Source organism: Nannospalax galili, unplaced genomic scaffold, assembly GCF_000622305.1.
Source record: "Nannospalax galili isolate Female #2095 unplaced genomic scaffold, S.galili_v1.0 scaffold77, whole genome shotgun sequence".
Lineage (NCBI taxonomy): Eukaryota > Metazoa > Chordata > Mammalia > Rodentia > Spalacidae > Nannospalax > Nannospalax galili.
The window spans coordinates 2,110,345-2,124,117 of record NW_008341457.1 but is presented as its reverse complement, the minus strand read 5'-3'; the positions used below and the strand labels follow the sequence as shown (position 1 = coordinate 2,124,117).

At 52.9% G+C, this 13,773-nt stretch overlaps 1 protein-coding gene across 2 annotated transcripts in view; it reads left to right on the top strand.

Annotated features, from left to right (window-relative positions):
* Nucleotides 1-8,881: 8,881 nt before the first annotated feature.
* The window catches only part of Mfsd12 (major facilitator superfamily domain containing 12), a 9,542-nt gene continuing 4,650 nt past the window's right edge, over nucleotides 8,882-13,773 (top strand). For both annotated transcript variants that reach the window (XM_008837033.3, XM_008837032.3), the window contains exons 1-4: nucleotides 8,882-9,252; nucleotides 12,197-12,407; nucleotides 12,889-13,027; nucleotides 13,110-13,295. In XM_008837033.3, the coding sequence (XP_008835255.1) occupies nucleotides 8,964-9,252; nucleotides 12,197-12,407; nucleotides 12,889-13,027; nucleotides 13,110-13,295 (825 nt within the window). In that variant the 5' untranslated portion in view covers nucleotides 8,882-8,963. The remainder of the gene's footprint in view (nucleotides 9,253-12,196; nucleotides 12,408-12,888; nucleotides 13,028-13,109; nucleotides 13,296-13,773) is intronic.

The following is a 13,773-nucleotide window of genomic DNA, read 5'->3' as shown; positions in this document are numbered from 1 at the left end:
GGGAAAGACGACGACTCCTTAAAGGGCCAGCGGTCCCCATAACACCTGATCTAAGTGGAGAAGCTGGGTCTTTTTCTCTGGGGGATGTCTTAAGTGTCTAAGCAATGAGTTAAGATCCAAAGAGGCAGCCCCTGCTGTAGGGCAAGGTGTCCTTTTAATTGCAAAAAAATAAAAAAGGGCAAGATGGCAGCGCGTGCAGTGGTTCGCACCTGAGTTCGATCCCGGAACCCACGTGCTGGCCTCTGACATCCACAGGTATACTGAGGCAGGTGGACCCACACACAATAAAATAAATAAATAATAAATAGGCTAGAGATGGCTCAGCAGTTAAGAGCACTGGCTGCTCTTGCAGAGGACCCAGGTTCAGCTCCCAGCACTTACATGGTGGCTAAGAACAGTATGTAACTTAGGGGATCTGATGCCATCTTCTGACTTTCGACGGCTTTGCATACACAAGGTGCACTTACATACGAGCAAAACACTCATACACATAAAAATAAAGTAAATGTCGTTTTTCAAAATAGTGCACTGGGGAAATAGTTCCCTATTCATTCTCTGCTCTTAGGTTGCTGGTTTCTTTCTTTGGAGCCTTGATTTTCCTGTCTGAACAATGGGTACGCTGCATCATATGAAAGACTAAGAGTCTGCACAGCTGACACTCAAATCTGGGACAGATGCTGAGCTGAGGTCATTTTGTGTCAAAACTGAGCTTTTAAAAGACCATCCTTTTAAAGGCGTGGTGGCGCACACCTTTAATCCCAGCACTTGGGAGGCAGAGGCAGGTAGATCTCTGGTAGTTCAAGGCCAGCCTGGTCTACACAGTGAGTTCCAGGACAGCTGGAGCTACAGGGAGACCCTGTCTCAAAAAGACCAAAAAAAAAAAAAAAAAAAAAAAAAAGAGAGAGACCATCCTGGGCCAGGCCTGAGGACACACCTTTAATCCCAGCCCTCAGGAGGCAGAGGTAGGTGGATCTCTGTGAGATCAAGGCTTTCAGGCCAGTTGGGACTAGGGAGACCCTATCAAAAAACAAACAACAAGAAAAAACAAACAAAAAAGACTATCCCAGGCTTGTGAGATGGCTTAACAGGCAAAGGTGTTTGCTGAAAGGACTTGAGTTCCACCTGCAGGACCCTCATAAAAAAGGGGCAAAGGACACCACAGGACAGCATTGTCCAACGAGATTTCCACTCTGAGCCCCTGTAAAAGTCCACAGTCAAACAGCAATTGAAGGGCCTGGAGAGCTGGCTCAGCAGTTAAGAGCACTGGCTGTTCTTACAGAGGACCTGGGTTCAAATCCCAGTACCCACAAGGTAGCTAACAACCATCAGTAACTCCAGTTCCAGGGGATCCAATAACCTCTTCTGACCTCCATGGGCAATGCACACACATGGTGCATTTACATACAGGCAGGCAATACTCTCATACACAGGCTAGGCATGATGGTGCACACCGTTAATCCCAGCATTCAGGAGGCAGATGCAGGCTGGTCTCTGTGAGTTTGAGGCCAGCCTGGACTCCAGCAAATTTCAGGTCAGCTGGTGCTTCAGGGAGACCCTGTCTCAAAATTAGAAAAATAAATAAATAAATAAAAAAGCTATACACATAAAATAAAAATAAATATAAACATTTTAAATGTCATTTGTTGAGTTGGAACTTGCTAAGCTTGAACCTGGTGTCTGGGCTCAGGCTTGTTTTTTCTTCATATAACAGAGGATGCCATGTGGACTCTGGGTAGAATAAGCACTGTGTGGATTGACTTACAGCCCCATCCCACTGGGTGCTGCTAAAATTTCGTATAGAAAATTGGTCTCCAAGAGGATTATGTCAGTTGGGCTACCTGGCACAAGCCTGCTGTGAAGTAACTCAGGATACTTAGGAAGGAGGTTGGTGTAGTAGAGGCCTAACTTGACACTCTGTCTCAAGTATAAAGTGAAGTAAAAGAGAAAAATGGCTCAAGCCCTTGCCTAGAAACCCCAGTGAGGGGCGGATGCAGGGCTCCCGGGTAGAGTGACAGCCTAGAGTCCCCAGTGAGGGGCTGGGGGCGTGGCTCAGGGTAGAGTGACAGCCTAGAGTCCCCACTGAGGGGCTGGGGTCAGGGGTCAGCGCTTGCCTGACTTGTATTAGGGTTGGTTCCATCCCCAGCGCTGTAGGAAAGTAAAAATGCAGCTGGTGAAGCTGTGGAACGTTGATCCAGACCATGATGTAGGTGAATCAGGTTGTGGCACACAGAGGCTTCATCATGTTTTCATAGGACGACACATGTGCACACAGACACCTACCTGTAGGTATGTTTATGTTTGGCCATTATGGGAAGTGCAGGTGACTTCTGAAAACTCCCAGGTTGCCAGAGTGCTGGGGTGACTATATTATGAAGTGGGGCATGTAAAGAAGGAGTCACTGAATTAAGATGAGGTCATTAGGGTGCAACTGAATCAAATGTGACCAGCATCTTACAAAAGGAGTATTTGTGGGCCTGGAGAGATGGCTCAGCGATTAAGAACACTGACTGTTCTTGCAGAAGACCAGGGTTAGAATTCCAGCACCTACATGTCAGCTAACAACTGTCTAGAACTCCAGTCCCAGGGGATCCGAGAGCCTCTTCTGACCTCGCAGGCATTGCACGACATGGGTGCACTTAACTACATGCAGGCAATACATGCATACACATAAAATAAAAATAATAAATAAAAGGGGATATTTGTAATAAAATGCCTATATATACATAAAATATATCAGGGTCTTTCTGTAGGCCCAGCTGGCCTGGAATTCTCTATGTAGACCAACTAGGCTGGCCCCAAACTCACAGAAATCTGCCTGCCTCTGCCTCCCAAGTGCTGGGACTAAAACCATGTGCCACCATGCCCAGCATATGTATGTATTTTTGAGACAGGGTCTCCCTGTAGCCTGCCTGCCTCTCCCTCCCAAGTGTTGGGATTAAAGGCATGTGCCTCCACACTTGGCTATAAAATATATTTTTTAGAAGTAATAATTTATTGAGAATTTCATACATGTATATAAGGTGTTTTGATCAAATCCATGCCCACTCCCTCCTCTCCAACTCCTCCCATATCTCCCCATCACTTTTTTTCTGATAACTTCATGTACTCTTTCTTCTTTGATTTAAAACTTTTTTTTTTTTTGGTCTTTTTGAGACAGGGTCTCCCTGTAGCCCCAGCTGTCCTGGAACTCACCATACTGTAAACCAGGCTGGCCTCGAACTCACAGAGATCCGCCTGCCTCTGTCTTCCGAGTGCTGGGATTAAATGTGTGTGCCACCAGGCCCAGCTAAAATATTTTTTAAAAGGAGAGATGGCTCAGTGGTTAAGAGCACTGGCTGCTTTTGCAGAGGACCTGGGTTCGGTTCCCAGCACCCACATGGCAGCTAACAACTGTCTGTAACTCCAGTTTCAGTGGCTCTGATGCCCTCTTCTGGCCTCTGAGGGCATTGCACTTATATGGTGCACTTAGCACACATGCAGGCAAAACACTCACATACACAAAAATAAATAAAGCCAGGGGTGGTGGCACACGCCTTTAGTCCTAGAACTTGGGAGGCAGAGGCAGGCAGATCTCTGTGAGTTTGAGGCCACCCTGGTCTACTTAATGAGTACCAGGCCAGCTGGGGCTATAGGGAGACCCTGTCTCAAAAAGACTTAAAAAAAACATAAATAAATAAAATATAAAAGGGGAGATTTGAAAATGTTTTCATTTAAATTTTATGTGTGTCTAGTGCATTGCTTACATGTAAGTGCACCCATGTCATATGACAATACAGTGCCCACAGAGGCCAGAAGAGGTTGTTGAATCCCCTGGAGCTGGCGTTATGGATGGTTGTGAGCTGCCATGTGGATGCTGGGAATCGAATCCAGGTCCTCTGCAAGAGCAGCCAGTGCTGTTAACCTCTGAGTCAGCTCTGCAGCCCGAAATGGGAGATTTGCTTATAGGCAGAGGTTCCCCCAACAAGCAGGGGCTCGTAGGTAGCCTTGAACTTGCATTCCTTTTTAAAAATTTTTAGTGTGAAGTCTGGGGGCAAAGTTCAGTGAGCAGAGTGCTTGTAACTCAGTGGGCAGAGTGCTTGTAGCTCAGTGACTACAGTGCTGGTGGCTAAGTAGGTAGAGTGCTTGTAGCACAGTGGGAAGAGTACATGTAGCTCAGTGGGAAGAATCCTCGTACCTCAGTGGGTAGGGTGCTTGTAGCTTAGTGGGTAGAGTGCTTATAGCTTAGTGAATAGAACACTGGCCTACCATGCAGGAGGCCCTGTGTTCCATCCCCAACAGCACATAAGCCCGGCTTGGTGGTGCATACCACCTGTTATCCCAGCAGGAGGCAGGAGGAGTTATTTTTTTTTTTATTTTTTGGTATTTTTTTATTTTTTTTTTTTTGAGACACGGTCTCCCTGAAGCCCCAGCTGGCCTGGAACTCACTATGTAGACCAGGCTGCACTTGAATTCACAGAGCGTCGCCTGCCTCTTCCTCTGAGTGCTGGGATTAAAGACGCGTGCCACCATGCCCGGCTGACCCTGAATTCTTGATCTTCCTGCCTCAGCCCCCCCAAGAATTGTGTGCACCACCACACCTGGTTTATGGGGTGCTGGGCTTATAAACCAGGATCCTGTACATGCTAGGCAAGCACTCTACCCACTGAACACCAGTCCAACTCCTTTTATCTATTTATTTTTGAGACAGGGTCTCATGTAGCCCAGGATGGCCTCCAAGTTGCTATATAACAGAGGATGAACCTCGAACTCCTGCTCCTGCCACTCCTGCCTCAGTCTTCCAAGTGCTGGGATGACAGGCATGTGCCACCACACTCTGCTTCTAGCAGCTTCAGGGGGAAATAGGGTATATCTGGGTGTCTGGTCTTTTTGAACCTAGTTAGTATTTCCCAGCCCTGATCCTGTGGGGAAGGCAGGAGGAGGCTCAGCCTGGACTCAGGTGGAAAGGTAGGCTGTCACGGGAGGGCACTGGGCAGCCATGGAAGGTCCTAGAGAACCATGGTGCCCAGTCATCACCCTGGCTGGGTCAGACAGGATCAGAAAGCCCACTGGAACTTTGGCTCTCCAGCCAGAGGCTTGGGGTTGAACAGGGTCACATTAAAGCTTCAAAGAAGGGGATGATTTCCTCTAAATTCATGACTGGAAAGAGAGGCTTTGGAGGCTCTAGAAGATCAGAATGAGGTTAAGGGAAGAATGGGTGCCCAGTCCCTCAGGGTGGGGCACATGGGTGGGGGGTGGGGCAGGACAGGTCCAGGCAGCCTTTGATACCAAGCCAGTCCCAGGGATTCTGGACGCCAAGCCCCGCGTCGCCCCCCATCTGCAGGCTTCAAATAGGATATCCTGGTGGCCAGAGTCCAGCCTCAGGGTGTGTGTGTGTGGGGGGGGGGCTGGCTTTGATGGCCAGGCCTGGACCTGCTGATGTGAGTGACAGGATTACTGAGGCTCTTCAGAAACTTTCTGAGATCTAAGGGTGCCTTCAGGGGAGGGCAAGGTCTCCAGTAAGCCAGCAAGCCTCAGTTTCCCTCACTGTCCAATGAAGACATGAGACAGATAGATACATAGATGTGATGGAGGGGGTGGCATGCAACACACACCTGTCTCTAAATTTATTTATTTTCTTGTCTTTTTGAGACAGGGTCTCCCTGTAGCCCCAGCCGTCCTGGAACTCACTATGTAGACCAGGCTGGCGTCGAACTCACAAAGATCTGCCTGCCTCTGCCTCCCCAGTGCTGGGATTAAAGGCGTGCTCCACCATGCCTGGCTAAATTTAAAATTTTAAAGTATTTTATTATTTTTATTTTTTGTGTATGAGTGTTTTGTTTGCATGTATATTAAGTGCAACCATGTCATGCAATGCCTGTGAAGGTCAGAAGAAGGTGGGAGATCGCCTGGAGCTGTAGTTACAGACCATTGCTAGCCACCATGTCCTCTACCCAAGTAGTCAGTGCTCTTAACCACTTAGTCATCTCTCCAGCCCCTAAATTTAAATTTAATTAAAAATTCTTAGGGTCTCACTGTATAGCTCAGGCTGGCCTGGACCTCACTGTGTAGACCTGGCTGGCTGCCTGCCTCATTCTCCCCAGTCCTAGGATCAAACATGTGCACCACCACATCTGGATATTATTTTTTCTTTTAAAGACAGGACTTCTCTATGTAGCCCAGGTTAGTATGGTTAGTATATAACTGCTGAGCCTCAACAAATCTCTGTGAGCTCAAGTCTAGCCTGGTCTACAAAGTGAGGTGGTGCATTCAGCAGTTAAGAGCACTGGCTGCTCTTGTAGAGGATCAGGGTTTGGTTCCCAGCACCCACATGGCAGCTAACAACCATTCATAACTCCAGTTCCAGAGGATTCACTACCCACTTCTGGCCTCTCAGGGCATTGCACAACATGGGTGTACATAGGTACATATATGCAGGTAATACACTCATAAAATAAAAATAAAATTTAAAAACCTTGAAATAAAATTTAAAAGGAGCTATTTTTTTAAATAAAACAATCAAAGGAACAAGTAGAGGCCTGTGGGGTGCCCCAACTTGGATACAGAAAGAAGTTAAGCCAGAGCCCCCCACTCCAGGCCAGCCCTTCCAAGGAGTTAAACAAGGAGTCGAATCCCTGAGGCTAAACGCTGGGCTGCTCATCCTCACTCATCTCAGCTCTGCTGCCAAGGATGGTGCCCAGGGTCTCAGTTTCCATATCTGAGAAATGCTGAGAAGGAAATGCAAACCACAGGCTAACCCTTGGCCTGAAAGTCTGGCTGGAGCCTACCCCTCAGGGAGGAAAAATCAAGTTCTATCTCTCTATCTTTATCTTACAGTCAGCTCTGGCTCTGGTTTATCTTCCAACACCCAGGACAACCCGGGCCAGGCCACCTCCCCAGAGGACACATCCTCCCGCTGCCAGGGTCTCCCTGTGTAGCCTAGGCTGGCCTGGAACAAACTACGTATACCAGGTTGGCCTGGATCTCACAGAGACCAACCTGCTGGGACTAAAGGTCTGCACCACTGCACCTGGCTAGCCTTGAACACCACGAGATCCGCCTGCCTCTGCCTCCCCAGTGCAGGGATTAGAGGTGTGTCCCACCACAACCTTTGAGACTTTTATTTATTTATTATTTTTATTTTATGTGTATGCGTGTATTGCCTGCATGTAGGTAAGTGCACCCGTGTCCTGCAATGACCACGGAGGTCAGAAGAGGCTGTCAGATCCCTTGGGACTGGAGTTGCAGACAGTTGTTAGCTGCCATGTCGAACCCGGGTCTTCTGCAAGAACAATCAGTGCTCTTAAACTCTGAGCCATCTCTCCAGCCCCGAGACTCTGTCTTAAAATTAAAACAGAGCCGGGCGTGGTGGCGCTCGCCTTTAATCCCAGCACTAGGGAGGCAGAGGCAGGCGGATCTCTGTGAGTTCAAGGCCACCCTGGTCTACATAGTGAATTCCAGGCCAGTTGGGGCTACTGGGAGACCCTGTCTTAAACTCCCCCCAAATTAAAATAAACAAACAAAACAAAAATGAGCAGCTGGGTCTGGGGTTCAGTGGGTAGAGTGCTTGTAGCTCAGTGGCACGAAGCTGTGGGTTCATCTCCAGCACCACATAAACCAGGCGTGGTGGTGCATGCCAGTCATCCCCAGCACTGAGAAGGTGGAGGCAGGAGGATCCGGAGTTCAAGGTCATCCTCAACTACGTAGAGAGTTTGAGGCCAGCCCGAGGGAAGAAACAAAAAAAGATAAAATTCCCGGAGGAGGCCAGCGGGTGGACCGCCTCCACATCCCGTGATCTTTCCTGGAAGTGTGTGGGGGAGTGCGGCCCAGGCACCTGGGATGTGACTCACCAGTTCTCTGCCAAGTCCGCTGGGCGGCTTCCCCTTCCTAGAACGCAGGATTGAAACTGGCTCTGGCACGTGGGAACTCTGGCACCTGCGGTCCTCATTAAAGGCTAGCCAGAGCTATAAAGCGGAACGCCACTATTATCTGTAATTACTAATTAATTAGTACTAATAAGTCCCCCAAGCATCCCATTGTTAACCTCTGGGTCAGGACCACCCCGATGCGTTCACGCTCAGTCCCTGCCTGTGCCCCCAGCCCACCCCGTGCACCCTGTGCATTAGGCCTGGGCCTGCAGGGTGGCGGGGGGTGGGGGGGGTGAAGGATGGAGGATGGCAGACAGCCAGGCCCCCCTCTGTACACAAGCCCAGCGTCTTGACGCACACCTTACACCCATCCCAGCACTCGGAAGTCTGAGTCAGGAGGATCAGGAGTCCAGGGTCATCCTCCGCTACATAGGGAGTTCCAGGTCAGCCTGGGCTACCAGAGACCATGTCTCAAAAACAAGCCGGGCGTGGTGGCACAGGCCCTTAGTCCCAGCAGTCCGGAGGCAGAGATAGGCTGGATCTCTGTGAGATTCAGGTCAAGTTGGTCTACATGGCGAGAATCAGGCCAGCCGGGGCTACACAGTGAGACCCTGTCTCAAATAAACTCAAAATTCAAAAGAAACAAAATTCTATAATGAAAGCGCCCGCAACGTTCAGGGGCTGGCGCTAGGACCGCTCAGCGCGCCCAGCAGCAGGCCACACCCTCTTGCTGTTGATTGGGCGCCCGGCCGCGGCGCGCGTCTCTGGTTGGTGCTGGTGGCTGTCACTCCCCGGGCCCCCGCCCCGCCCCGAGCAGGGCCTTGTTGGGCGGGCGCCCCGGCTGCCGAGGGCCGCGGCTGGGCGCGGTGGAGTCTGCGGCGCTTCTGCCCCGCGATGTCGCCACCGCCGGGGGACTCGGGCCCGGGGCCGCCCCGCTCGCTGTCCCCGGCGTCGCGTGTTGATTGGGCGCCCGGCCGCGGCGCGCGTCTCTGGTTGGTGCTGGTGGCTGTCACCCCCGGGGCCCCCCCCCCGCCCCGAGCAGGGCCTTGTTGGGCGGGCGCCCCGGCTGCCGAGGGCCGCGGCTGGGCGCGGTGGAGTCTGCGGCGCTTCTGCCCCGCGATGTCGCCACCGCCGGGGGACTCGGGCCCGGGGCCGCCCCGCTCGCTGTCCCCGGCGTCGCGGCTGAGCTTCGCGGTTGGCCACTTCCTGAACGACCTGTGCGCTGCCATGTGGTTCACGTACCTGCTGCTCTACCTGCACTCGGTGCGCGGCTACAGCTCGAGAGGCGCCGGGCTCCTGCTGCTGCTGGGTCAGGCGGCCGACGGGCTCTGCACGCCGATCGTCGGCTACGAGGCCGACAGGGCCGCCCCCTCCTCCTGCGGCCCGCGCAAGGCCTGGCACCTCGCGGGTGAGCGCCCCACCCAACGGCTAGCACCCCTGCTGCCCCCGACCCCGACTGCCCGCGACCCCGACTGCCCCTCCTGTACCTTGACTGTCTCCTGTACATCTACTGTCACCCCGTTCCCCAGTGTCCCCCCATACCCTGTCACTCCTGTACCCTGACTGTCCCCCTGTACCTGTACCTTGACTGTCTCCCCATACCCTATGGTCCCCTGTACCCTGACTGTCATCCCCTGTACCCTGTCACCCCATCCCCTGTCACCTCTGCACCCTGTCATCACCTGAATTCCAACTGTGCCCCCCACACCCTGTCACTCCTGTACCTGGACTGTCACCTCTGTACCCTCACTATTCTGTAACCTGACTGTCCCCTTATATCCTGACTGTCCCCCCTTATCCTGTCACCTCTGTACCCCGACTGTCATCCCCTACACCCTGTCGCCCCTGTACCCCACTGTCACCCTGTACCCTGTCACCCTGTACCTGGACTTTCACCCCTGTACTACCATTCCTCTTTAAATGGCATCATGTGGCCTTGTCCTCCCCCCTCTGATTGTCCCTTATTCTCATCCCCCTCTGTCATCTTGTGTCCCCCTCCCCTTTTGTCCCACCCCACCCCCACCCCTCACAGCCACCTACCCTCATCCTGCACCCTGTGTCTGTGGGTCTTTGGCCTCCCTTGTGTCCCCAGGCTGGCTGTTGCCTCTGTCAGGCTGTCCCCTCAGGCTGTGCTAGGGAGTGGCTGGGTAGTTCAGGGTCTGAGGATAGCCGTTGAGCTGCTTGTGGCCTGGGTGTTCAGGGGCCCCTGGGAGGAGGCTGTGCCCTGTGATGAGGCAGCCATGGTCCCCTCTGGGGTCTGTCAGTTCAGCAGCCTTCTCCAACAGTGTCATAGGGGCTGGGGACACCACCCCTCCTGGGAATCCCTCCAGTCTGTTCCTTCCAGCTCTGTGTTAACCGAGCACAGCACTGTGGGGGACGCTTTTGCAAGATGGGTGGTGAAGCTGTCCTCTAGGCTGGAGAGGGCAGTGGCTGCCAGCTTATGGGGGGAAGTTCTCAGGCCCTTAGGTCAGGGTTGCCCTAGGCTGCAAAAGAAACATCTACTGACTTTAACCCTAGCAGATGCCCTGGCCAGCCTGGAACTCTCTATGTAGCACAGGCTGACCTGAATCTCACAGTGGTGGGATTAAAGGCATGTACCACCATGCCCAACAAGATGGTCTGCTCTAATGAACCCTGAGACCCTTCCCACCTGCATCCTGGAGGACCCCCGTACTGTCCCCCAGGGGAGGAGGAGAGCTGTCAGGGACATGAGCTCTGGGGTTTGGACAGGTCAGTGTGGTGGTATGAGGCAGAGGGTGCTCTCAGGGCACAAGGGTCCCATGTTTGGAACATCACTCGGTGCCAGCCTGGGGCAGGGACCCTGAGCAGGGACTGACATGACCTCTGGATTCTGCAAACAAGTTTCAGAGAGGCCAAGCCACTGGCCCAAGGTTAACCAGCCAGGCAGCCTGGCACTGACAATGGTTAACCAGGCCCAGCATGGAGTATGGTCACAGGGTAGAGTCCAGGGGCTCAACCAGGCTTCCTGGGGCAGCCCCACCAAAGCCAGGGGTTCCTAGGAAATCCTCAGCCCTCAATAGTCAGCCAGCATGGTCGGTTTCATTTCTCAATCCCAGGGGGAGGAGATGAGGTCATCCTCCAGAGGAAGTGGAAGTGGGAAGAGAAGTGTGGGGCAATGGGGAGGGGCTCCGTCTCAGAGGGACCCCAATTTCATCAGCTTAAATTGGAGTCATGATAAAAAGGGCCAGGTCTCACTGGGCAGAATGCTTGTAACTCAGTGATTAAAGTGCTTGTAGCTCAGTGGATAGAGCATGCACCTAGCATGCATGATGCCCAGGATTTATCCCCAGCACCACATAAACCAGGTGTAGGTGCTGCACACTTGTCATCCCAGAACTCAGGAAGTAGAGTCTGGAAGATCAGGAGTTCAGGGATATCCTGGCTGGGCTACCTATCAAGATGTAGGCCAGCCTGGGCTACATGAGGTCCTGTCTTAAAAAAGTGGTTAGGGCCAAGCATGGTAGCACATGCTTTGAATCCCAGCACTTGGAGGGCAGAAGCAGGTGGATCTCTGTAAGTTCCAGGCCAGCTGGGGCTACAGGGAGACCCTGTCTCAAAAAAAGAAAAGAAAATAGGGAGAAAAAGCAGTATGCAGAAGAGGTTTGGGGCAGGTGGTCTTTGGACAAAACAGGTGAGAGGAAATGTATTCAGAGCTCTGGGGAGGCCATCCCAGGGCTGAGGGCACAACTGTGCACAGGCCCCAGGGCACAGTGGATTCTAGTATGTTGGAGGAGCATTGAGGAGGCTAGAGTCCCATGTGGCAACGGAGGGGGCAACTGGGCCTTGTGGGATCTGGGAGGGTCTTGCATTCACTGGGTGCATGCATGGCTGCTTTTCTCGAGAGTATGGGGCCCCAGCCTGTCTTGGCAACCCTGGGCTCTGTTGTCTGAGGCCCTGGGAAAGGCTCCTTTATGAGCTGGCATGGTGGACTCTCCTCTGAACCCCGGGAACACAGGATTTCTGGTCATCCAGCTGTGCCTCTTGGGGGCCCAGAGCATAGGGAAGTTTTCCCCATGGGGGACATATACCACCAGCAGTGTGACCCCCAGCTCTGGGCCCACAGGCCCCCTGTCTTCATCTGTTGCTTTCTCCTTGCCCTGTTCACAGGCCACTGTGCCCTTCTGAATGTAAGGCGTATGGCTGGTCTGCCCTGTGCCTCAGTTTCGCCATCTGAGCAGTAGGTGGAGACCGGGCCCCTCTGTCCAGTTTGCCTCTCTCAGTTTCCCTTCCCCTGTGTCTTTGGCCCTCTCTGTTTGTTGGGTCCCCCCAGCCAGGCTTGGGAGCCAGGTGCACAGTCTGCTCATCTTCTGACACCCCATCCTTTGTCACAGGCACCATCTGCGTTCTGCTTTCCTTCCCATTCATATTCAGCCCATGCCTGGGCTGTGGGGAGGCCACGCCAGAGTGGGCAGCACTGGTCTATTATGGACCCTTCATTGTCGTCTTCCAGTTTGGCTGGGCTGCCACACAGATTGCCCACCTGAGCCTCATCCCAGAGCTGGTGACCAGCGACCACGAGAAAGTGGAACTCACAGCCCTCAGGTACCTGGGGTTGGAGACAACCAGACTGGAAGCCAGGGTGGCCTGGCTGGGTGGCCCCAGGGTTCCTGACCACACAGCTTACACATGGGGAATTGAGTATCAATCAGCTACAGCTGTGTAACAAATGAGCCACAGAAAGAAACATGCATGTCCTGCCACTCCCACTTTCTTTCTAGAGTTACCTGATTAGGCCAGGCCCACTGGGGACACGCTCCCTTTAAAGAACCCCGGCCCACCTATTGTATTCCTATGGCTTCTGAGTTTGGAAGGGACATTCAGGAGGGATCTTCAGGCCCCACCATGAGGGGAGGAGGCTGGAGGAGGGAAGCCTGCCACTCCTGCCTACCTTGCACCAGCTTGAGGAGGTGCTAGATGTTACACTACAGACATGAGGGGTAGTAGGCATGTACTGAGTACCTGTTATGTATCAGGCACAGTTTCTGACTTGGAACATGCTAAAGCCCCGCTCCTCACCCCACAGATATGCGTTCACTGTGGTGGCCAACATCACCGTCTTTGGGGCTGCCTGGCTGCTGTTGCATCTTCAGGGCTCCACACACGTGGGGCCTGATGTCGGTGTGGGTGACCTACTTGGGGAACAGGATGTGCCAGTGTTCCGGGTGAGCCAGGCTGGGCCAGGTGGGTCACCTCAGAGTCCCTACGCCTGTGAGGGCCATGGCTGACACCCTCCTGTCCTTCCAGAACCTGGCCCTGCTGGTGGTGGGTGTGGGTGCCATCTTCTCCTTCCTCTTCCACCTGGGCACCAAGGAGGGGTGCCGGCCTCAGCCTCGGGGGATGGACCCCGATGAGTACAGCCCCCTGGTGGCCTCCACAGCCCGGCCACTGCTGCTCTGGAAACAGTGGCTGAAGGAGCCAGCTTTCTACCAGGTACTTGGGGGTGGCAGCAGAACTGGGGTAAGCAATTATTGAGCACTTGCTGTATGCCAGGCACTATCCCCACTGGAACCCTTCCTTTGTGAAGCTGCAGCCTGCAGAGCCAGTAGATAGGGTAGCAGACATGACTCCTTGCTGTGTCCACACTTTGAACAGACGTTACTAATCAACCTCCTATTCTACACCCAGGGCAGATGTTAATAAACAATCTTTCAGTCTCACCATGGGCAGCTATTATTAATCAACAGTAACTGATTAGTTTGCTTATTCCTAGGGCAGACATTACTGATCAATTTTCCATCCCACAGGCAGAGTAAGGATACTTATTTCTGCTGGGCAAGGTGGCGCATGCCTTTAGTCCCAGCACTCGGGAGGCAGAGGCAGGTGGAGCTCTGTGAGTTTGAGGCCAGCCTGGTCTACATAGTGAGTTTCAGGACAGCTGGGGCTACAGGGAGACCCTGTCTCAAAAAGA